Raw genomic sequence first — 26288 nt, 5'->3', positions numbered from 1 at the left:
AACAAATGCCTATTTTTAACTAAGCAATATGAGACAAATTTGCACTGTTTCTTTAAGTAAACTAATGTGAATAACAGGAAGATGATCCTGTTCCTTTTTATTTCTGAATGTTTGAAAAAGGTTAGGGACAATATTATAGAACTAAAAGATCACACTTTCCGTACAAGTAATAAGCATTTTGCAATTAATATTCTGTACAGCCTTTTGTTTGGATATAAGCAGTCAGCAGTGCTTAAGCTGTTAATACACTGGAATTAAGGAAATAAAGAAAACAAGTTAAAAAATATCATTATTTCAGACAAAATACAGGAGTTTGAAAACTATGCCCTGTATGGGCTAGGAGCCTGAATATGAACAATTAAATGGGAAGCATTCAACCTGAAAAATATGTCTGTTCCTGTAAGACCTTTGGCAGCACCATCAGTGCCCCACATTTAAGCATGCACACGTTGACTGCAGTTTAGAAATACAGTTTGCAAACAAAAGACCCTCTTTCTTTACCAAGACCCACATTCTCCTTCCTTTCCACTGTCAGCTGACCACAAAATTTTTAATTAAATCATAATTAAGCATGTAGAAGCATTATTTTCCCAGGATGACAAAAAAGAAAAAAATCCTTTCACTGTGTCCATTCAGCTGTCAGTGTCTGTGGAGCCTGCTGAAGAGGGCATCAATTAATGCCAGCTATGGTGACTTCAATGAGGAGGCTGTTTGTTCAGTAGGAACTGGCCGTCTGCAAAGTCACATTGAAATGTAAGCAACCAAACATTCTATGGTCACAATGTTAAGACATCACTAGACACATATAAGCCAGTAAGGTGGCATTCCCCATCAGTCATCTGGAACTATAACAAATTAATCTTTTTGCCCTTAGAGCTCCCTAACACAGCTACATCACTTTTATAGCAAAATAACAAATCAACAGTATGAAAGAAAACTGCATGTCTGGTCTTTTATTTTTTCAGATGAAATCAGAACTTATGTAACTGGCATAAGTGTTGACTGTTATTTTTTTATATAACAAAGCTGCATGAGAAATTCAACAGGGAGGAAAAATAATAAAATATGTGCCGGCACATCACTAATACCGTTTACAAAACTACAGAATCTACATTAATCACTTCTTCCCACCACAGATTTTATTACACATACAGTATCTACAGTTAAGAGTTAGCTGTGTATACATACTGGTATAGTTACACAATCAAATTCTCCCTTCTACAGATGTAGTTACATCATAGGGTAAAAGTCTTCTGCTGGTTCAGATTTTCCCAGATGGAAACAAAAATGAAGGATGAGGATACAAACTAGCCTTTTGCAACTGTAATCATGTACTAACAAAGCCAGATCATCAAAATTAACTGACTAGCTCTATAGCTCAAATAATCACCCCAGTATAAAACCCAGTGTGTAGACTAGGTCTGGGAGCAAACTTCAGCTCCACACAGCAGCGCACCTACTGAGGAAGGCAATCCATCACACAGGCAGATCACATAGCTTTGATGCAAAGTCACAGTGAGGTAACTGGAAACATCTGAATAATCTCTAGTGAAGCAATTCAAACATCTCCAGGCATAGTCATCAGCAGGGATGACAACACAAGGCTTCTGACATCCACTTGCTCTCTTTTTTTTTTTTTTTTGGTAATGCTTAATCATCAAGCACCACACAAGCCAGGAAAGATCAGATGATATACGTGTTTCAGTTTGTTGCCACAGACCTGGCACTTACATACACATGCACATTCATACTATTAAAAATAGTATAGTGCATTATTTAAAAAAGTTCCAGTGGCGTACATTTCAAGCAACTGGATTACTCAGACAGTGAGGTCAGAAACCAATTATCTAGGCGGTCCCAACTAAGTACTGATAAAGCATTCATGTTATGCCACCCAATGTTCCCTTCCCTCTGACAGGCTGTGTCACTTTAATGATACAAGTATCCAAATCTCTGAAACAGAAATACTCTACAACTTTAGAATCCTTTCCATCTAAGATAGGTCTTCCAGAGATGAAAACACAATAGTACTAGGTTGCAATCTCTGATACAGGTTCCAAGAAGAGATGACACGTTATCCAGGGAGTGGGAAATTTTTCTTCTCTGCAACGTTATACTTGAAGCTCTTTCCCACAACCAATGACCCAGCACAACTATCAACACAATCTGACCTTAAATTTATTCATGTGGCTAACATCTACTGAAAAAACTGCGGAGTGAAACTGGAAAATTAGTAGCATTTTCCTAGCAAAGGAAAACCAGTACACATTGAACATTCCAAGCAGAGCTCTGACGAAATGAAAAGTACCTCCAGGAATAAATCTGGTCCACAAAATACATCCATGCTTTTTTTTTTTTTTTTTTTCCATTCAGTGAGTAATGTTTTGCAGAAATTTCGAATTTCTACGACCCAGTAAGCTTGATTTCTCATTTATAATTCTCCTGACCCTTTCAGCAGCAAACAACACCCTATTTTCTCATTAAAACCCAAGAGCTTAGAAACAAGACAAAATGACAATTTAAAATTAACTTTCATCGCTAGTATACTTTTCTATACTATTCTTAAATATACACAATGATATAGTATCCCACAAGAATGCAGAGAAAATACTAAGCCCATCTTCAATAGCACGAAGTATACAAGCAATTTACAAAAATAGATTTTGCATATTCTTTGCCCTGTTAAAATATCCATAACAGGAAAAGAGTATTTTACTACCAAAGTAATGTAATAACTGCTCACAAATAGAAGTAGGTCACAGAGGATTCATGAAAGCAAATGCCAGTGACTCAGCGCAGAAGAAAGAAGAAAAGGAAGAAAACAAATGCAAGGATATGATTTATAGTGTGCAAATAGCTATGAGCTAACATTGTGAAGAGGAACAATTTCACAACGAAGATTTACTTAATTCACCCTGGTGTGTCAAGAATGAAGTATCCTAAACCCACTACTAATGCAACACCCTCTACAGAGACAGAAAAAGTGAGCAGTGGTTATTACAGCTAACATTTTCATTTTAAAGAAATTAGTTAACTTACCGTCCATAGCTATGAAAGCCCACGACCTACCTGATACAACAGCAGCAACAGCTATAGGTGCCAAACCTAGCAGTGCAGCTAGCAGCAACAAGAACAACCTCAGATGTTACAGGAAACACTGCCTGTGAAACTACACAACACAGGACCGCACACGTATGCATTAAAACTAAACTGGTTAAACAATATCTGCTCCAATAGAAGCAGGATGGCAGGCAAACTAAACGAGATGACACCAGAGTGTGGTGTCAATTCTTTTAATTGTATTACATAACTGTATTATGTCTTAGTCCTTGCTGACTGGAAGAAGGGTAATATTGTGCTCACTTTTTAAAAAAGACACAGTCTCCAACAATATCCTTCTCTTTAAATAGGAGAGACATGGATTTGATTGGTGGACAAGAAATTAGCTGGATGGTCGTATTCACAGTAGTGGTCAAAGGATCAATATCCAAATGGGAGATCTGTGACACATGATGTCCCTCAGGGGTCCATACTGGGACCAGTGCTGTTTAATATCTTCATCAATGATATTGACAGTGAGATGGAGTGCACCCTCAGCAAGTTCGCAGATGATACCAAGCTGAGTGGTGCAGTTGCCACACCAGAAGGACAGGACGTCATCCACAGGGACCTGGACAGGCTGGAGAAGTGTGTCTGTGAGAACCTCTTGAGGCTCAACAAGGCCAAGTGCAAGGTCCTACACCTGGGTTAAGGCAACCCACAGTTGAAACGCAGGATGGGGGATGATGTAATTGAGATCTACCCTGCAAAGAAGGACCTGGAGGTGCTGACTGATAAGAAGCTTGACATGAGCCAGCAATGTGCGCTCGAAGCACAGAAGGCCAACCATATCCTAGGCTGCAACAAAAGAAGAGTGGCCAGCAGGTCGAGGGGAGTGATTCTGCCCCTCTACACCGCTCTTTAAGACCCCACCTGGAGTCCTGTATCCAGTTCTGGAATCCTCACCATAAGGATATGGAACTGTTGGAATAGGTCCAGAACGGGGCTACAAAGAGTATCAGAGGGCTGTAACACCTCTGCTACGAGGACAGGCAGAGACAGTTGGGGTTGTTCAACTTGGAGGAGAGAAGTCTCCAAGGGGACCTTACAGTGACCTTCCAGTACCTGAAAGGGGCCTATGAGAAAGCCGGGGAGGGACTTATTACAAAGGCATGTAGCAATAGGATGAGGGGGAATAGCTATAAATTGGAGAGGGGAAGATTTAGGCAAGATATACGGAGGAAATTTTTCACAATGAGCATGGTGTGACACTGGCACAGGTTGCCCAGGGAAGCTGGGGATGCCCCATCCCTGGAAGTGTTCAAGGCCAGGTTGGATGGGGCCTTGGGCAGCCTGATACACTGGGAGGCATCCCTGCCCATGGCAGGGGGTTGGAACTAGATGATCTTTAAGGTCCCTTCCAATTCAAACCATCCTATGATTCTATGTAGCACGTGCAGTTCTTCTTCAAGTTCCAGCTTCTGTATTCATAGAATGACTCAAGAACTCCAAGTTTTCAGTGTTTGAAGGTAGGGTTTTGTTTCTGGTGATTTTGGTTTTTTGCTTTGCAGTTTTTAAACATCTAAAACCAGATGAAACTTAACTTCTATACATGGACACTTCCACATTAGAAAATAAAGTGCTAATGTCTACACAGCACTGAGTTCCAAATAAACAGGAATGCTAGCTTGGATGCACACAGCAAAGATCAACAGTGAAATTCAGGGTACACGTTTTCTTCTTTTCACGTTGATCCTGGGAAGAACTCTAGAACTGCATAGTTAAAATCTCAAGAATTCATTGTCCTGTCAGATCTGTCTGGCTTTTTACCTTCAGTTAGAATTCTACCTTGGAGTAGCAATGTCCAAGACAACAGAGACATGATGGTGGAAAGAGCAAATTGCCAAGGGAATTTGTGTCAAAGCTGTCACAAGTAGAATTGGAACTCCACTACAACAGATTGTTTTACGTAAGCCTTCACTGTTTATAAATTTTAATTCATATATAATCTTAGACATGAGCAACATACTTAGAAGAAAAATCAGAAAAAAATCTCATATTTTTTGCTTCCATGGATCACATTTGTTTTGAATTAGAATTTATAACTATGACTTACGTTGGATTTAGATCTAAGAAAAACTCAGATTGTCATTAAAACAGTACAATGGGATCCATAACGAGCAAATTTCCCCCTTTCCTTAACTATTTGTTAAAGTACTACCACATCACATTATGTTCCTCAAATTGCTAGCAAAGTAGTATGTCCTAGAGAATGCCATGAGCTTACACCACCACCATTGTTATTCTAAGCTTCACACCAGTGACTCTACCACAGTCTTGCAGCCTACCAGTCATCTGAAGCAGTGTGGACAAAGAGAACTGAAATTTGAATCTAGAGTTTAAGATTAATTCAGTAGCTTTAACACACAACTACCTGGCTCCACTGAAAACTTGCTTTGGCATAACTTCCAATACTGCCTGTTTGATGTAATGGAGATAGACTCAAGCGTAACTACAACATATAGAATTCTGTGGTCTCCTAACCTTCTCAGAAGTAAGAAAGAATATGTTAAGAGTATGAATATTAATCCTTCATGTCCTGGATTTAGTAAAAAATAGGCCTCGAACTTCTAATTTGGTTCAGTGGTTTAATCAAACATTAGACTTTCTATCAGCATAAGCTCTAGCTCAGCTTTTCAAATAATTATTACAAATGACCTCAAACAGACTATGCTCAGCTTGAAAGCCAAACGTAAGTGTACATGTGAAAAGACAAAATAATTTCAGCAAAAGCCACTTCCCCAAATGTCTTGAGTATAAAAGAGTAGAGATACCCACTGGGATTATCCTTTCTTCAAATTGTAACTGCAAAAATTACCACTACCCACATAAACAGATTTCACTTTCGAATACATAAATTAAATGATAAAGCATTCACATGCATCAATGTTAATATGATCACATGCTTTTAATAATCTCCTTTCTACAAATACAGAACTAAATATTATATCAAAATGATTTTTTGGTCTTTCAAAACCTTGAGAAAGTCTGTGCAAGTAATATTAGCATGCAGTTTAGAAGGGCTGGACAATTAGTTTGATGTACATATGGGTGTGTGACCAATTAAAAAGTGACTGATTGTTTTCTCAACCTAGCCTAAATTGATTACAGAGCTCTGACTTGTTTTTATGGGGATCTATGATATCCTGCCTTACTGTGATGAGCTGATACAGGAAAATAATGATAATAAAATTCTAAAAAGTGACCAATAAAAAAAAAAATCCAAGATTCCAACTGGTGAACTGGCATTCAACAAGTCATATTTCTTCCCACAATTTGGTAATAAGGCAATGTAATCTGATCACATCTTCCTTCCAGAGCATTGCATTAGGTTTCACACAGTTGTGGAGACTGTTCACTGATTGACACATATTTCTTCTCTTCATATTAATCAGAGAAATAGCACACCTTGCTCTCTTAATTTTCTTTATTGATTTTTTTTTCCCAGTAAACAAACTTGAAACACAAGTACAACAGCCTCATACCCGTTTCATACAGGATAGGTACAGTATCATTTTGCAAAGATCTGCTGAAGTCCCAAGAGTCTCTGTAAGAATGAAGCTGAACCGAGTATAACATTTCTGATACTCACAGATTTGATATTACAGCTCAGCAGATAGCCACTGAAACCTCGCCCACTCCGAGTTCTAAAAGCAAGTAATGGTACTAAGTCCAGCAAATAACATTCTGCTTTTAAATTCTGACTATTCAGTATGATATATTAGCTGTAATTTAAAACAATACTGTATTCACTCTCTCCAAAGGACGAATTCTGACCTTCCTATTCACTGACTCTCACAAACATAAAAGTAGAAACATGTCATTCATCAGTGCTGGAGACAGGAATCATGCTGCAATGTGATACAAAGCTACACGTCATATCCTCTACGAGACTACCTTCAATAGTCAAAACGCCTGTAGCCATATCACCTTGTGCTGTGATTTTGTCACATCTCAGACTACGCAGCATTAGGCTAACTAGCTGCTGCAGGAAATGATGATGATCTCTGAGTCACAGTGAAGCACACACCCCAGTATGGTGCTGCAGGGCACGGTGCTGTTTCACAGATGAATCTGTACTGCCAACCACGTGAGATCATTAGAGATTGCTGCTTTTGGTAAAGCATAAGCGTAGTCATGCATGAACTTGTGAAAAAACCTACCAAACATTCAGAAACCCAGATGAACTGAATGTGTTCTCTTCAGTCTTGGGCTGCTCTTCAATATCTCAACAAGCTAACTAAACTTTAATTATTTTGACTGCATTACTTGTGTTAAGCAAAACCCTAGTTAGCTTACCTTAAGCTTTCCTCTACCAACACTTAATTTAAAACCAAAATGCCTTATGATGGAATCCAGCTACTGACAACCACTGAAACAAAAATAGGTCCCTGACATACTAAATTCTGTATGAACTATGTACACACAGTTCTATCACTTCAGAGAACTTCTCACTAACAATGACGTGCAATGAGGGTGTTTTGAGATTAAATTTCGCAATACATAATTACCAAGTTTAACAAATCAAATTCTTATCAAATCATAGGCCAAGTATAAAAAACAGGCAAAGTACACTGGTAGTCTCTTCAGAAGGTAATCACCACAAAGTATGCAAAGAAGTTCACCAATTCTGTTAAGGGAAACAGGTAATGTGTGGCAACAGTACAGATCAGAAGTTGGACTTTGGAAGTGAACAACTAAATCATACTCTGAAGATACACACAGATATTTCCAATTGAAAAAGTACTCAGTATAGTTCAACTTCGTCATTTTATAAGTTCAGTGTGCTGGGAGAAGGGAAGACAAAAAAAATCCAATAAGCTTCAGGCAAAATTATTGTCTTAAGAGTGTTACAGTAAGATGCCTTCCAGCTTACTTTAGCCACTAAACTCACCAAGTACATTAGTGCTGTTGCACATTTTCTATTCTGATATTAAAATGCAGAGAGTACATAAAAAAATACTCTCAACGTATGTTTTCTACATATCTCTTTTCTTCTAGAAGGACACATGACAAAAAAAAAAAAAAAAATAGGTGCTCCTATGTGTGTCCCTACAGCCATGTGGTATTCCTCCCAGCCTAAAAAAACAACCCTGCCTCTACAAGCAGATGCAATTGTGCTTTTTGGTTGAAAAAGCTTTGGAATGAATGATAATTTACTTTAGATGTTCTTTCTCTAGATTTTAGCTAAAACTAAGGAATGACTGCATATTTTGTTGTTGTTCAAAACTGTACAATGATTCCAGATAGTAGCCTTCCTCCTTTAGGATGCAATGCAGTTAATCTGCAAAAACTCTGGAAAACTGGAGTAGGTCAGCTTTCTTCTGAGATTTCTAAAGAAAGACTATTTTGGGGGAAGATCCATCATAAATGAGAAACCCTTGCATTTTCTATTCTTAAGAAGAAAACTACATGCAAAAAAGCCCAGTGGTGAGAAACATTTTTATTTCTTATATATGCAATAGGGCTATGAGTTCTTATTGTTACAGACATCACAAAAACACAACAAATGACAGCCTCTGCTGGAAAGAGCATACACAGTCCAAAAACCCAGGCATAACACACTGATGAGACAAACATCTCAATGGGTTAGAATAGGGTGTGGATGAAGTAAGGTGACAGAAAAGGGTGTGCTACAATTTTGGGCCATCAGGAAGAGTAATCACCTCACTACTCATCCACAGCCCATTAGCCCATTAGCTAATTCAAGGTTTCTATTTGCATCATAGCAGAAGCATGCCTGAAGAAGTGATGTGCAGAAAGGGTAAAACCACTATTTCTGCAGTCCTCTTTCTACTGGAAAATGCTGTATGCTGTGTGAATGCTACTGTCAGGATTCAAGAGAAGAAAAAAAACTGTGAGACTGGTCCAAAAACTACTTCAACCCATAGGGGCAGCCAAGTCACAAAGCCAGGAGCAGACTTAGCTTCCACATCAATTTCCCATATTTTGTAAGATCTTCATGAGGCAACAATAGCCCTCACTTTTACAGGACTTGTAAGCATCCATTGCCTAACGAATACAGAAGTCAGCAGATTAACGGGAGTTGTTCTCATAGAATAATAACAGTTAAAAAACCTAATTACTTAAAACCAAATCATCTGATACCACACACTTATCCTAAAAACACAGAGCATCACATTTCTTCCAAATCATAGTATATATAACAAATTGTATTTTTACTACTTGGACTTCTACTGTATTTGAAGTGGAAGTCCTATACTTACTTGCCTCCACTGATCTTGTATGATTGTGTTGACAATAGTTACTGCCTTTGCTTTCAGGATAGCTATCATCTAGTGATACGTGAAGTTATGCACTCACGGTTCATGAGTTTTAAGTTTGTAGAATCTCAGTATCTATCAGAAAAATAGTTTTGTAAAAAATATAACTTTCCAGAGAAGAAAAACATGTTATTTTTGACAGCATAAACCGTTCAGGTCAAATATCTGTAAGCATGTACAAAAACTAGAATGAAAATTCTAGTTTTCTAGCTAGGTATGCTAGGTTTCTAGCATACACTGGGTGCTCCTGCAACATATAATGTACTAGCTCCTGTACCCCAGTATTCTGATTGTCTGTACTGCATGTGTTTTACTTTATTCCTGTACTGTGTTTTGGAATGATCCAACTATTTACCTACAAGCTGAAATCTGTGAGTAGCTCAAGAGATCATTTCTTAGAGTCTACAAGACCAATGGGACACTTGCCTCCTGCTGCACCTCAGTATTCCAGCAGCACTTCAGCAGGACATGTTCCTTCATACAACTCCCACACATTCACACCTTTTCAGACAGTCTGGCCTGTCCAATAGAGAAAAGCAACACACAACTCCCCCGACACATGCCCTTAACACACACCTAACACTTCCATGGACTCCTGGGACAAACACTCCCAACAGGGAAAGAAGCCACACCATTCCGCTGGCCTACAGTCCAGCTTCCTGGGGCAGATTCCTTTTAGAAAGCACAACATTATTGTTCCTCCAGTATTACTCAAAGAGAAAATGCATTTTTCCATACTGAATGAGGCAGAACATGCAGACAGTTCATTGTACCTCTTTTCAGATTGTTCCCTTCTACTAACACTCGTCCGTTGACCCTTGGACTGGATTAGGCAGTCACAGAACATTTTTTTGTGTTTATAAAAAGACTGGACTCGTGTTTCCAAGGCTGTTTGTGAGAGAGACAGCAGCATCAGCAATAAATTAGAAATAAAACACAGCTCACTTAAGGAACAGAAATCAAAAGAAAGCTAGCCAAAGCAGTGGCAAACCCTACAGATTTTCTCAAACTTGTTAATGATTAAACAAGCACATTACCTGGACTGGGAGGGCCAAATTACTAAATCTCCGACACTATTACTGTATGTCTTGTTTCCTGTAGACTGTCAGAGTAGGTGATCTTACTGGTTCCTTCTTGACTTATAATTTGTGAATCAGAAGAAGGAAACACACGATGGTTAAAAGGTATTCATTTATAGATAATGCTGAATGCGTAGGTCTGACCCACACAAACAACTTGCATATTTAATACAGCAACCTAGCGTATTCATATGCTCTAGTATGTTCTGTATTTCCTTTGAAACATTTCCTTTACAGAAAAGGAAAAAATAAAAGCAATTTGGTCTTCTAAGATTTGAGAAAGACACATCAGAAAAAGTGTGAAGAAACTTAATTTTCAAACTTGAAAAAAAAAAAACTCAAGAAGTTTCATTCTTCGGTTTTGAATTTTTTTCCAAAATCAAAGCCTTACAAAAGACAATAATATTTTGACACTCAGCAAAAGAGAATAATAGATGTGATTTTCCAACAGAACTCATGTTCTCTCATTAGTCATAGGTCACAGATGGGAAGCAGATGCCTACAAACACAATAGTTCAATCATCAAAACATGGCAGAAGGTCTAGGGAAGAACCCAAATCATGAAGCCTCAGGTAAGTAAACCAAAATAAAGCACAAGCTTACTTATAAAATGTGTTATGTATTTTCTTTGTCCATTATGTGGGGGAAGCAAAAGGAAGATGTTCCGGTAGGACTTGATGGTACAGTTAACTGACATAATTATCCTTTTGCGTGGGGTGTTCATAGACAAGGTGAATAGAGCATATTGAACTTGTCTGATTGCCTTTGCTTCTACTATTACAGTACGCATGGAAATTCCCTTGACGTATCCACGCATAAGAACAAGCTAGACAGGCCTAGATCCACGGAAAAAGCAGACCTGTAAAACAAATGTACACAATCTACTTTTTATTAGTTAACCCCGAGAGGGCTGACAATATTATCACAAAGGTTTTTCGTTAATTACAACTTCTCACTGAAGAGCACTGTTAGATGAATTAGTTAGCATTCAAGTATCCTCCTTCCACTTCCCATAACCAGGAATAAAAAAAAAAAAAAAGCCGTGTTTTGGATTTACACTATAAAAACCGCCCTGACAACCAATTTGGGTAAACACCGAGGTATCTGTTGGTAGAAACATGTCTGATTTAGTCTTATCAGTATGTAACTTCTGTTTCATCAAGGACTGGATTATTACATTTGTGCTTGAACTACGCTAAATCTGTAAAGATATATTTACCAACTAAAACTTCTGATCAAGATTTTTGCCTTCTCTCAGACAGCATTGATGATAATCAACAGGAAATGTCCATGACCAAATGCAGAACTTCACTCTACATTTCTAGGCTCACTAGTATTAAGCTATACATTCTTAAATTAAATGACGTGTCACAAAGAATTCTGTCAAGGCAAGAACAAAGGAAGCTCCATTTTCTATGGGTTCATGTCTTCTCACTGAATCAGCAGTACATCTACAATCCTGCAAAATTAATCTCATTTTCCATTGACTCTCCAAATTCCACTGAGGGTCACCCTCCCTCACTTTTGTTTAGTTGTCCAAAGCACAAGAAACACTTTTTGCAGCCACTGCAGTGACCTCAGGGACGCAGGGACATACAGCCAGAATGCTACCACCTCTTCACAGAAGAAGTTCCCGCCTCCTAGTTACAGAGACCTCAGTGCATCTATCAGGCACACCAAAAAGCTCTCATGTTCCCTAAGAGTTTGGTTTGGGTTTGCGGAGGGAAGGTTTCAGGTTAAAGTACGTACTTACAAAATATGTCATATTGTTCTTTTTTTTTTTCTACTTCAGAGATTTTTGCATATTTTAATTCAGGAATACCTTTCCACAAAATTCCAGCAGCTCATACAAGAAGTGATAATGCCAGTTACCTGAAGAGTATTTTAAGAATATAAAGAATTTAAATTAGATGCTGATTCATTTTACTCAAGAGTTCTCAAAGGAAGCTTGTCTAGTTCAAACTACTGCACCCATCTTCACTACAACAACTTCAGGATTTAAAACAAATTCATAAAAGCAACATATTTAAATGTATTTCAAAAACAAGGTAAAGGTTTCTTTTAGAAATCTGTATCTGATTAATAGCTTTAACCAAACAAATAATTATTATATAAACTCCTCTCTCCCAGGTACGCATGAAAAAATGCAACGAGTCAAAACAGCACTGCAAGTTGTTCCACACGTGCAAATCTATCTCTTGTGAGAAGCAGGATTCTATTCAGAAGCCTGTGCCAAATCCCACAAACTATGGGGCCACTGAGCCCAGAAAGGGAAGACTAACTACATAAATGCATGCCGGAAAACAGCTCAGGAAAATAAAGACAACTCTATCCTCCATTACTGTTTCAGTTATGAACATCTTGAGGGCTACTTAAAACAATCACAGACAATAAGTACAAGCACTCAAAGTGACTTTTAATTTATTAACCCTCTCAAGTCAGGCTTCAGACAAAAACTGATATCTGTAGAATTACCTCTGACAAAAAACATTACTACAGATTGAACCCTTCCCCTATTTTTTAAGGGAAAAACAGGCATTATGGTATTTTCCAGTAAAAATGCTATACTAGTTTGAATCAGTCAAGTTTAAGAATTAAAAGAAATAAACTACCTCCTTCCAGTGGTAGAACAGAGATGAGAGTCTTGTTTAGTTTAGGATGACAAATCGTATTTCTCAGAAACAAGATTATAAATGGCTGCACTTCAGTAATTTTCAGAAGCCACAGTAAGAATTCACACTGTAAGCACCATAAATACCCTTGCAGATGGGGAAACATCTATCCTGTTTATGACTAGATGTGCCTTTGAATAGAGCACAAGTAAAAACATAAGTTTTTCTGATTGTTGAACTGACCTCATATTATCACATTCAGCTTCCCAACAAATACTGTTTTACAGCTACTGCTTGAGTATTTATGTATACAAATGTCTGTGCACCCTTACATGTATTTACTTACAGTCTGTACAGCCATATATACCTATATACTGACACATATGAAAACAAACAAGAGATTGATAACAGTCTCTCCAACTCTGCAACCAGTAAGTCTACATTCATGCAAGTCCCCTGTAAACAAAAACCAGGAATTTTGTCAGATACATAACGAAGCTCAGACTGAAGTACATCCTTCTTGACACACACACAAAAGAAAGTTTGTTTTAAAATTATCTTAATGAAATAATGTTTTTAAAACTCTAAAATAAAATACTATAATTAAGAACTAAAAGGAGTGAGTGTTTGTACAGTTTTATTAAGCTGAATTATTTCAATGCATAACACTTCGTCTTATTGTTTGTTTCAGCAAATTAAGCAGCATTAGGAATGGTATTCCTTCAATAATCAACACCCTTTACATAGGACTACCATAGTCCACTCATCATTAACGCAGATTTAAAAAATTGCTTACACAAACTATCTTTTTTTAAACAGAACTGTACATTTCTATCCTTGATTTACACATAGTTTATTCGGATGTTAGTAACTATGTTTTACATCAATCTAGTTAGGAAAGACAGATGGTTTGATCCCATATAAATAACAATTTCCCTACCAGTAAGAACTGCCTCACTGGGCATCCTCAGTGTTTTTGAGGGGAAAAAAATATCCACTAGCTGGTAAACTTCTAACAAATTTTCTTTAAAATGTCACTTCAAACCTAGGATAAAGCCAAGTGACAAGAGATCGAAAGCAGGCTATTACATGCTAAAATAGCGACATAATTACTGCATATGCAGAAAAAAAGAGTGGGTGCGATCAGGAAAGCGCAGCAGTTTTTAATTTCTAATCAACAAACTGAACATGGCAGTATTTCACGGGAATAACACATTATACTTAGAGTACCAAATATAATATTTCAAGAACAACAGAGTGTGATTGTTTTCCTTACTCCTAAACAACTGTTTAGAAAAGATTACTGTTAACTGAAAGAAAGGGTGAAAAAGCTGATATATTTAATCTGGCTTGAGCTCAGTATTTTTGTACTCATCCCTCAGCGGCAGGAAAATTAGTAACTTGCAGTTTGCAGTTCAGAAGTCTCTCTGTTGGGTAGATCAATCTGGGAACTGTTTTGGTTTACAGCACGTCTGAGAGGTTTATATTTACTGGGAACCATGCCAAAAGGAGTCTTCTAGTTCACTACTACTGGATTTGGTTTCAGCATTTTAAATAAAACCACAAAACTGACCTACCATGAAATTTAAGGCTGCACTGGAAGTGTGTGTTAAGTTTGCTTTTATCTCAGCCTTATTCAGGTGGAAGAGTCTACTAAAAGACATCTCACTAATACATATCATCAGTATATCGAATATACACTGCTACAGAAAAAAAAAACGTACGGAAACATTAGTGTCGAGAAGTACATGGTCTCAGAAATGGATAGAAAAATGCTAAGTATATTAATTGGGACTGATCTGCTTAAATGTCTCTGCTGGTGTACATTTAAGTCATATAAAAATTAAGTCTAGTAACCATGCAGTGTTATGCAGTAGACCACCCTATTAGTTGAAATTCAGAGTCTAATATGACACTTGCACATTATGCCTAGACACAACTTTATGTATTAGTATTATATATTTGGGAGGGATGTTAAAATTTCACAATTACTGCATTCAGTGAATTTGCAAAGGTTCAGAGGCAAAAATCCTCCAAAAAGTTCACAAGAGAAAATCCAGGAGCTGTTGGTGAATGCTATACAACAGTTGTATAAGGCTGAATCAAAGACAAGTGAACTTTGTGTTTTTATTCAGTTTGCGATATACAGTATGGCACATATGAATCTGTCCTCGTGCCATCACAGTGCTTCTTCCAACAAATGCAGCTCCTACTAAACGTTTTTCTAATGACATGTAACATGACATCCTGATCCATACCTACAGCCTACAGATTATTGTATATATACACAGAAGAACTGCATGCAATGTTAAACACCATTATTAGTGTTACACACTTAATAATCTTTATAAATAATGTCATATCTAAAACAGTTAGCAGTATCTTCATATTTTAAACACAGTGACGCTAAACATTGAATGATTTCAAGTCTCATAACTAAGCAAATCATCACCACTCGTTTCTTTCTTTCTACGCCAGGCACACTGATGCGTAACGAACTCATGGGAAACCTACTCTAAAATCCACTTAACTTATTTTTATTTCTTCTGACAGCTTTAACTTTTCATTTTGACAAAGAACCACAAGAGTCCACTAATCAGTATCTGCAGCCACACAAGTAGGTACGTAGCTTATTGCCACCAGAAGTTTGAAGGACAGAAGGTGCAGCAGAAGAGGGAACTACTAACCCCTGCATGAGTGAGCTCCTGTGTGCTTAAAAATTACACTTGCGAAGGATCAGTCAACTGCTAATACAGCAAGGACTATAATGGCTCTGTGGAACTTAAAGAGCAGATGTAAGCCAAATTCAAACTGAGTGGGAGAACTGTGATGCGTTCCAACAACTACAGCTCGTGAGGAGACATCTGAACTACTGTCTTCTTCACTCCCTTGGTAAGAAAGAGAGATTGTATCCTACTGTGTAACAACGGACATTAGGCACAACGGGGGGGGGGGGGGGGAGGGGGGGGGGGGAGGAGGAGGATAACTTATGGCTTCTTTCAGAATATTCCAGCACTCTCCTGAGCTGCTTTTTTTATTTTGCTCTTACTTCAGCTTTCCTCACTAAGGTTCTTTGGTCAAACCCTAAAAAACTCAACTTAATTCTAACAAAATATGATTTTTCAGAGTAAAAATGAAGCAAAGACTAGGAGCATGAACAGATTAATCTTCACCAGTCTGGCTGAAGCCAAGAAACAATGATGGCTCATTGGAGAAAACTGATCACCGCCAACATTTGGATAGTAAGCAGAACTTGAAATGCATTAACTGCTTGAACAACAAGATTGGCCCAGCATACCAAACACAATAAAATAAACACATTCAGTTCGGTGATGAGATGTAAGACTCTCCTCCTAGCATACAGGCCTTACTGTGAAGAAACGCAATACAATTACCAAGACACATTAACATCTCCCTATGTACCACAGAACTGACACACAGAACAGAACATTAGACTGACAGATTAACTTGTAACAAAACATATTCAATGACATTGTGTTTTGAAAGCACAGACAGCCTGCATGGACCTATTTCTTATTTCCCCATATTTTGGGATAAAGATCTTGACTCTTAATTTATTCAATAATATTAGGATAAGAGTTCCTTTTCTCCTGTATGTAGGAATTAAGGTGAACCAAGAGGGTTGAAAGTAAGGAACAGGTAAAGCTCTGCAAATCACCATGCTCCAAAGCATACATTGAAAAATAACAAAAACACAGCAAAATACATTTTTTTAAAAATTTTTAACTGATGTTTACTCCTATGTAACAAAAGTAAAACAACTCGAGTTGAGGCATGGACACATTCAGCCTGCATCAACACAATTATACTTCATTTCTGCGGCTGCTTTTATGTTAGTAAGTGTGCTTGGTTTTCTTATGTCACCAACAGGACCACGTTTAATATCTGTTATTAAATAAATCTATTTATAGTATACTTACACCTAATTCTATGTTGACAAAGGAAAAATTCAAGATCTATACAAAAAAATATAGCAGGAGTTTACATCGTAACTTCAAAATCACTGCATCTACTCAAACTACCAACACGGAAAAGTTCAAAAAGCCTGCTCAACATTTTCCAGGAACCATGCTGTCTCAAAGCTAGTAAAACTACAACAAAGTTTGACAACTCTCTTCTTTGAGCTTTATAAAAGCTGTAATTTGCCTTTGTTTCTAAAGTTTAAAGTTATGAACTGTTAGAACATAAGAACTATTACTCAATGATTGATAACTATTTTATTCCCATATCAGGAAAGTTCCAATACCACTTCAATGACTGTACACAAATAACATCAAGTTTCAACACAAATTATCCAGGAGCCTACTCTGGCTGAGAAGCAATGGGGCAAAAGAAAACCCTCTGACCCAAAGGAAGAATGATTATAACAACACTGTTTCAGTGGAAATACACAAAGAAGCAAAAGAAAAGCACATAAAAACCCACAAATCACTGGCTTGTTGGTTTTGTAAAAGATATACAGGGAAGATCAGAGACAAAAGAGGGAAAGTGGCAGAACTAAATACACAGCATAGAATGAAGCTGGAAGTATCTATAGACTTTTCCATATGAAAAAAGTGTGCATGCGCACATCTATCTACACATCAATTTATTTCAATAAATGTAGAGACATACACAGAGACACGTTCTCTCTCATTCTTTATCCCAGACAATGCCATTTCAGGTTGGAACCTGAAGTTAGTACTATGAAGGGTCAAAACACTTGTAACAACAGAAAAAGAAGTTAACATGTGGTGGTATATATGTTTCTTCCCTGTAAACGCACCCAGTGTAATCCCTGTCATTTATAGGCTCAGTGATTTGAATACCAAATGCATCTGATTTATAATTGAAGAGAATTTTTCTACTCGCCAGTCCTGAAAACCCACTCCATGACTTGAAAGTCAGGCTGGAACATTTCTTGTTTAGGTATCATTTCCAGAAAGAGCTGCTGCAATGAAATTCAGCTAAGTCTACTGTCGGAAAACTGAAGTAAAAAATACATGTAATGAAAGACTTCAGTCAACAAATAAGACCATAAACTAAGTTTTATGTTCATTTTATAACTTAGCTGCCAGGCTCCAAATCTGCAACTTGAAGGAGAACAGAATATCTTTTCATTCTTTACTTCTTAGACCTTCAACAAAGAGAAATAAATGCCTACACCAAGAAAATCTATACAAAGAAACAGAATTCTTAGTACTAGCAGACAAGTCTCATTATCCCAAGTGTCAAGAAAGTAGGATAGTGCTCTTAAAAAGGATAGGGCCTAGCAGGCTGCAAGAATACTGGTTATATAGGTAAAAGTAATTGAACAGGCAAAAGGAACATACCCAAGAGGCAAAAATGTGCAACCAAAACATAATATTAATGCTCTCACATTGGCAAGGCGTCCCAAAGCCAACTGTGGATACAACCAGAAAACAATTCATGTCACTTGCAAAGTTTTCATGAAGCATCAAGGCTTGTAATTGGTTGGGCAACAGTTTCATGGGTAGTGTCACTATTAAAAAAAAAAAAAAACCAACCCTCTTGAATCAGTAGGTCCAAAGCTTTCACTAAAGCACAGACATGAGACTCAGATGACAGGAAGTAGAACCCCTTCAAGCCTACTCATAGCCTATTCTCCTGCCCACTAAAATGTCTGGAAAAGTACACCAAACATGACTGGCTACCACTATCCAGCAGCACTCGCTCAGAAAGGAAATGCATCCTGTGGCAGGTACACAACTATTCTTCTAGCCTTTCCATGTAACAATCGAGTCTAGCTGACTGTGCGCCTGTGAAGGTAATCCAGGTGAGATACAGCTCAAAACGTGTAGATTCCAGCTAGGACCTTAATTAACCCAAGCCCATTTCTGCAGCAGAACTAGGAGACTCTGCACTGCCCATATTATTTTTATTTCTTTTGATGACTTTATCATCTTGGGATCTATCACTTACATTAGCAGATTAATTATGAGTACAGGAGTGCTGGGAACTGGTCCACCTTTAAGAAGGGAGCTGAAGAAGTGGGCCAGTAGCTTTCCCCTAGAGACAGCAGGGCAGCAGAGCAGCACATACTGAGCTCTCCCATCCAGATGAGATAAGCCTGAGAAAGAACAGTATCTGGGTCCATTAAGAGTAAGCAGCCTCGAAACTCCACTGCTGGCTTTTTCATTTCAAAATGCTACGACATAATAATTTTGCTACAGAGAGGGTATTAAATATTGACTATCCTGGCAATACAAAAAAACCTAAGTGCATATATGGCATGTGCTATTAACTGATATTCCATATGGGATATGCTAAGACAGTATTCAGTGCTGCTTTAAAAATTCTTTCAACTATTTCAGCAAACCCAGTACGTATTAAATGTGTTTGAAAAGCAGGAAGGCATCCAAATATATGTATCTATAGATATAAATAAACAGTGAAAGGTACACACTTATTTCATGCTTCTTGTGAAATCTACCGAGTCTCTCCTCAACTTGCCATGCAGCCATACACTTTACAAAAGATATTTTTAGGTCTTTACAAAGATGCAAACCTACTTGATCAAGAAAAGTGAAGACTACTTGAGAAAGCCCCAGCATATTTCCCTCTTCAAACACAGATATATTTGTAGAAGAAAAATGTATAAGGCCTATTTGGACAGCCAGTTGACACTACATAAGTGTAAAAATTACATGCAGGAGAAGGATAAAAATTATAAAACAAATCAACACTTACAGCTACCCCAAGCTAGACATATAACGAACAGATATACACCAAAGAAGGAGTTTTGCACTGATGTGAAACACCTGATTTTCCCATTTTAACTTTCTGCCATTCAACAGACATTTTCCTTTTGAAAAATACCAGTGCATAAATACTTAAGGCTTAGGAATGGCCAGCTCTACTAAGCCTCTATCCTGTTTGCTTTTTGCTGACTTTTCAGCCAGCAGGAGAACCATTTCACAGGCGTCATCCAAAGATAACACATAAGCTAATGCTCAAGGTAGCTTCACAGACTTAAGTATATAATAATTTAACACCATAACTGGTATGTCTCAAAATGGCATACGGGGTACTAGTTAACAAACTTACGAACTTGTATCAACTTTTGCCACTCCCGCCACAGAGGTCTGAGATGTTAACACTTGTCAGTCTAATGTCCAGGGATGGCAAACCCCTCTAACTTTTACTTAGCATTTACTATTCCCAAACCTTTTTTCTGCTTCTGACGATAATAAAAATGCCACCCAAAAAAAAAAAAAAAAAAAAAAAAAAGAATGAAAAGACCATTCCTGAATTAACAAACGATCTCCTTAAAAAAGTAGCGATACGAACCTGTCTCTTTAAGAACACCGAACAAAGTAGGCTATGCTGAGCTGCCCATATAAAGTCTATCTGCTCTGGATAAAAGGTCAAATATTTGAGAACAAGCTGAAAGCGTCTTTAAGGGAATAATAAAAAAAAAAATAGGAGGAGAGTGGTTGGGCAGGGGGAAACAAAACAGCACCTAGAAGAGGGAGGCAGAGCGCTGAGCAGTTTGGTTGGGCAGGGGGAAACAAAGCAGCACCCTGAAAGGGGGAGGCTGAGCGCTGAGCAGTTTGGTTGGGCTGAGGGAAGCAAAGCAGCACCCTGAAAGGGGGAGGCTGAGCGCTGCGCAGTTGGGCTCCGAGGCGCCCGGGGCCGCCCCCGCTCTTACCTCTGTGTCCGGCGGAGGCGGGACCCGCTCCGCAGGTGCGGCAGCGTGAAGTTGGAAAGGACCGTCCAGAAATTCGGGTCCGACATATCCATCTCCCAGCGCTCCGGTCCCTAAAAATTCAGTGCCATCGTACGAGGGAGAGAAAGGAAAAGACACGAAAGGGAAAAAAGAAAGCGCCCCGGCCGCTTCCAGGAGAGCTCGGAGCCCGGCGGCCTCGGGGCGGGAGGAGAGGAGCCAGAGGAGAGAGACAGCGGGGAGAAGCAGAGTAACTCAGGCCGGCAGCAACTTTCCCGTGCGGCTGCTCGCAGGGCGCCGCCCCGCCCCGCCCCGCCCCGGCCACCGGGGTCCGCCCCCCGCAGAACGGCGGGGGAGCCCCCACTCCTACCCCGGCTCCCGGAACGGCGGGGGGAGCCCCACACACACCCCACTCTGCGAGGTGCGAAGCAGGAGTCCCACACACTAACCCCGCGAGGTGCGAAGCCGGGGGGCGCCCCCCCCACTCCCCCCCACCTCGCGAGGTGCGAAGCCACGGGCGACCCCGCACAAACCCTGTGAGATGCGAAACCGGCAGGAGACCCACACACCCCCCACAAGGTGCGAAGCCGGCGGGTGCCCCCCCCCCACACCACGTGAGGTGCGAAGCCGGCGGGTGCCCCCCCCACACCACGTGAGGTGCGAAGCCGGCGGGTGCCCCCCCCCCACACCACGTGAGGTGCGAAGCCGGCGGGTGACCCCCACACACCACGTAAGATGCGAAGCCGGTGGGTGCCCCACACACACCACGTGAGGTGCGAAGCCGGCGGGTGCTCCACACACATCTCACGAGGTGCGAAGCCGGTGGGTGCCCCACACACACCACGTGAGGTGCGAAGCCAGCAGGCAGCCCCCCACACACACCCCCTGCAAGGTGCAAAGCCGGCGAGAGCCCCGGAGCCCCGCACTCGGCCCATGCAGTGCCCACCTCACCACAAGGACTGCACAAAGAACAGGGACACCCTGTTTAAATGCACCCCCAATACTCACGTCCCAGCTGTGACTTCATGCCCATCTCAGGGGAGGCGACCGCACAGGGACTTGATTACTTTTCCTCACAGTGCCCACCTGCCACCCCAGACACCAGGCTTGGCTATGGAAAGCTGGGATGCCCGCCTCCGCTCCGTGGTATCTCTTTAAAGAAAGCTACACTGAAACATGGCTGGCAAAAGAAGAGTATGGAAAGGGCCCTACTAACTCTTCCACTCAAAACAGTGACCTAATCCCTCAGGTACTTAAGAGTCATTTCCTCCTCCTCCTACACCTCTCAACTTTCTTCCTTTGCTCCTCTCTTCCCTGTTCCCCAGCTGCCTCCCAGCTCAGCTGGTTTCCTTTCTTGACTTCACAGACTCACACACATCATACACCTTTGCTTTACTTCTCATTTTCACGGAATCATTAAGGCTGGAAAAGACACTTAAGAGCATCAAGTCCAACCATCACCCCAACACCACTGTGCCCACTAAACCACGTCCCTGAAGTGCCACAGCTACAAGGATTTTTAACACTTCCAGGGATGGTGACTCCACCACTTCCCTGGGCAGCCCGTTCCAATGCTTCACCACTCTTTCAGTAAAGGAATTTTCCCTATTATCCAATCTAAACCTTACTTGGTGCAACCTGGGCCTTTCCCTCTTGTCCTATCACTAGTGACTTACGAAAAGAGACCAGCACTCACCCCACCACAACCTCTTTTCAGATAGTTGTAAATACAGAAGGATAAGGTCTCCCCTCAGCCTCCTCTTCTCCTGCCTAAACCCCACCAGATCCCCAGCCACTCCTCCTAATACTTGTGTTCCAGGCCCTCCACTAGCTTCATGGTTCTCCTTTGGACATGCTCCAGCACCTCAACATCCTTCTAGTACTGCGGGGCCCAAAACTAAAGACAGGATTTGAGATGCAGCCTCACCAGCACTGAGTACAAGGGGACTATCACTTCCCTGGTCCTGCTGGCCACAATGTTTGTGATACAAGCCAGGATGCTTTGGTTCCCTCCTGTCCTCCTCAGCAGACACCATTTGCTGGCATCCCACTACAAGCAAGTTAGTTTAGCAGTTATTAAACACAAAAGAATCACCTAACACTTCACTAAAGATGTCTTCAGTTTAGAAGAGATCAGTTTCATATGAGAAAACACCCTCATCTAGGTCTCAAGTCAGATTTTTTTGTATGAGTAAGGCTGAAATGGCTGCAAAAGCTGTTACTCAGCCAAACCTACCAGTGCCCCTCAGAAGCGCTCAGTAGGAGGGCACTTGTGAGGCAGACTGCATACCTGCTCTTTTTACACCCCTTCATTAGCACACTACTATTCACATCTACTGTAGCCAGTAACAGAATACCTCTCATCCAGTTCTTTTCACTTGGAGGCATGCTTGCCCATACCGAGTGTGAAATCTCAGAAGTTCATGTGAAGGCAAGCATGGCTGGCAAACTTCCTTTCTGAAAACTTCTTAAGAAGAAAATTCACAAATCTCAATCCATAAGTACCCAGAAACATCTCCTCCTCCACATACTTCACTGCCTCATCTTCTCTTCTATGTACACAAGTTTTTGTCTATTGTAATTGCCATGTTTGGAGAAAACTGCACATAAGCATGAAATTTTACCTGTCTGATGATGCAAAAAACACTGGATAAAGAATAACAACAAAGCCTTCCACCTATTGTGCAGGAAAAGTGCCACGTGTTTTTATCGCTCTGCAAGCTCTTCCCTCTTCTCACCGTTCCTAGGAGGCAGTAAAAGGAGTACCTTCCCTCTCCAAGTACCGAAAGTAGCTCAGTTGCCTTAACTGAGCCAAGCACATTGTGTCTGGGGTGATTGTGTAGCACAGATGTCAAAATTTATTTCACATTAAGGCCAAAAATTATCTTTTCTCCTGTGAGACCAGGCTGCAATTCAACTCACAATTTCTTTGTGAAAATCTCTATCGCTTTATCAACAATGATGTGAAGCATCCAGTTCTGTAACACGCCCTAAAAAACCTTTTAAAAATGAAGCAAGACTAATCTGCCATACTGCGGGTAAAGACTCACCTGAAAAAAATACTATACCTGTTTGCAAACAGATAAATTCTGATGGAAAGTTTAATCCTTCTATGTACAACCAGAGAGATGATTATACCAAAAGCAATGAAACGGACATGGCTACTGTAACATGTTTCATGATGTGACAAGTTAGATTCTTACAAAAGCAGAAAGGAATTAAGACATTCTACATATGAGCTTCTATCTGCTTATACAGCAACAGAGAGTATCAGAGGTGTCATCCTACATCCGACGCTGAACATCATTCACTTCAAACTGTGGCTTCTCATGGTCAAACCCCTAACCTCAGCACATACTACTCACAAGCAACAGACCCCTGAATTACATGACCTGTGGATTCAAATATAGCTTCACCTCGGCCTTCTGCGCACAATTAGGTGTACGCACAGCCATGCTACCTACTCAGGCCATTTCTAACACAGGCTAGAAAGCAAAGGGACTTGAGTAATTATTTTTCTGAAGTGCTTGGTGAACATAGGCATATTAAGGTACTACAGTGACGTTGACAAACGCATGGGAGTGAAGTGAGGAGTTGTGAGAAGTTCAGCATCACAACAAACTTATATGCATTAATATCCTTCATAAAGGGAAACACAGGCCTTATCCTTAAGAGCACACCATGTAAATGTTGGTGAAGACTTTGTAATGCCCATCAATAAGCAATACAGCTTCCAAAACAGTGCCAGCAGTTTGTTACTTCCATGTCACAGAAATGTGATTTCAAAGCAAACATGTAAACAGAGTGAGGCTTCGCTAGCTAATTAAGTACTACATGGCTGCTAAGGGACCACCTTATCTCTCACTGTAGTGAGCTGAATCAGGGACTTGTACTGACTAGATTCAGTACAAGGGAAGCAAATGGAATGGATGGTTCGGCAGAGCGGCAGGAGCTGCACGACCACTTCTCTGGCAGTGGCTATCTCTTAAATTGGAGCTTCTATACTGATAGTGCTGCTTATCCTCCACAAACACAAGCTCAACAGCCAGATTTTTTCTTGTTCTGTAAGCCAGCACAGTTTGTTTACCTCTGCAATGTAGAACTCCTCAAAAAATGTGAACAATATAAAATGATACAGTATTTCAAAACATTTAAATCTCAAATTACTAGGAACAGATCTATGGCGAGCTGATAAATGCACACTAGGCAATTAGATATATTTCCTTGCAACAAAATGTTATCAATATGTTCAGCAACTGTAAATAACTCTCCCACTGTATCCAATTAAAAAAACTGAATTCTATAATTTTCAAAAATAAGTGTTAAGAACCTGCAGACACGTGCTTTACAGCACCTGTTAATTGAGTTTTCAGCTATATAGTCACTTGCAAAACAATAAGCAGCTGACTTCACTTAGATGCTTTACTATGTAGCTTGGATGATGAGTTTTATTTATCACAAAGCATTACATAAGGTAGCACAAAACAGAACACATGTTAAGTATCAGTAAGTTTTCCCTTTTATATTAATTCAAAGATTCAAATCTACTCATGCTTTAAAAAAATTATTATTTCCAAAAGCAAACTTGTAAAAGGCATCCTTAGGAGAGTCTCGCTCAATAGACAAGCAAAAAAGATTTTAAAATGTCAACATTTACTTCCAGTAATTAACAGCAATAAAACCTCTTCCTCACCAACATTTTAATTATATAACATTCATTACTGATTTTAATTATCACCCTGAAATATTTAAGAATATGATCAGTCTGTCTTTAAAACCAAACTGCAATACCAATATAGAACTGATATTTTGCACGTAATATTCCAATGCAGAAGTTAACTAACCTACCTTATTCACACTGTTAACAAAATAAATACACACTAGTATTTTTCAAAGCATATATGAAAACGTTCTGGACGCGTTGCTCAAAGGCATTACAGAATGCCCAAGTCTTACCGATTTTATAGCAAAACGGGCACTAAATGCAGTTCACCAGCAACAGTATGGATAATAAAAGAGTTCCTTAACAATGGCAAGACTAGTAAAACCCTATTAGCACGGGCTTCATACTCAAAAAGAGGGGTAAACTAGTAAGCCATGAAAGAAAAAATTTTGCCTTAATGCATCTTTTCTATTTTCATGTGAATGGAAGACTATGTAATCACATGTTTTAGCAACCAAGAAATGTTTCTCATTCCATAAATGTCCTGGAAGGATGCAAGATTAGAACTGAGTTTGCAGATGGGTTAAGAGGACTTCGTTTTGGTTTAGTTGAACTTTTTTAGTTAGATGATTATTATCCAAAGCATAACAAAGAAACTAGCTAAACTGTATTGAGTAGCTCAAGTACAGTTAGTTGTGGCATTTCCCAAGGGGTACAGAAAAATCAGGCGGATTTTTTTTTTTAATCAAGATAGAAATGAAAATCTGAATGAAATCTGAACTACAGTATACAGCCTGAAAAGCTTAACTTTATTCCACTTAGCCAGGACTAAATGAGTACGTTCGTTGTTCAGTATGTGTATTC

The 26288-nt window shown here is 39.6% G+C and overlaps 1 protein-coding gene across 10 annotated transcripts in view; it reads right to left on the bottom strand.

Annotated features, from left to right (window-relative positions):
• The window catches only part of MAST4 (microtubule associated serine/threonine kinase family member 4), a 261302-nt gene that overhangs the window by 80332 nt on the left and 154682 nt on the right, over positions 1–26288 (bottom strand). For 3 of the 10 annotated variants that reach the window (XM_054054167.1, XM_054054168.1, XM_054054172.1), the window contains exon 1: positions 20747–21024. The exons of the other annotated variants lie outside the window; for them this stretch is intronic. In XM_054054167.1, coding sequence (XP_053910142.1) covers positions 20747–20838 — 92 coding nt within the window. In that variant the 5' untranslated portion in view covers positions 20839–21024. Of the gene's footprint in view, positions 1–20746; positions 21025–26288 lie in introns of those variants that run through there. 10 annotated transcript variants of the gene reach the window in all.

This window comes from Cuculus canorus, chromosome Z (assembly GCF_017976375.1).
Source record: "Cuculus canorus isolate bCucCan1 chromosome Z, bCucCan1.pri, whole genome shotgun sequence".
Taxonomy (NCBI): domain Eukaryota; kingdom Metazoa; phylum Chordata; class Aves; order Cuculiformes; family Cuculidae; genus Cuculus; species Cuculus canorus.
This window is presented reverse-complemented; position numbering and strand designations above follow the sequence as displayed.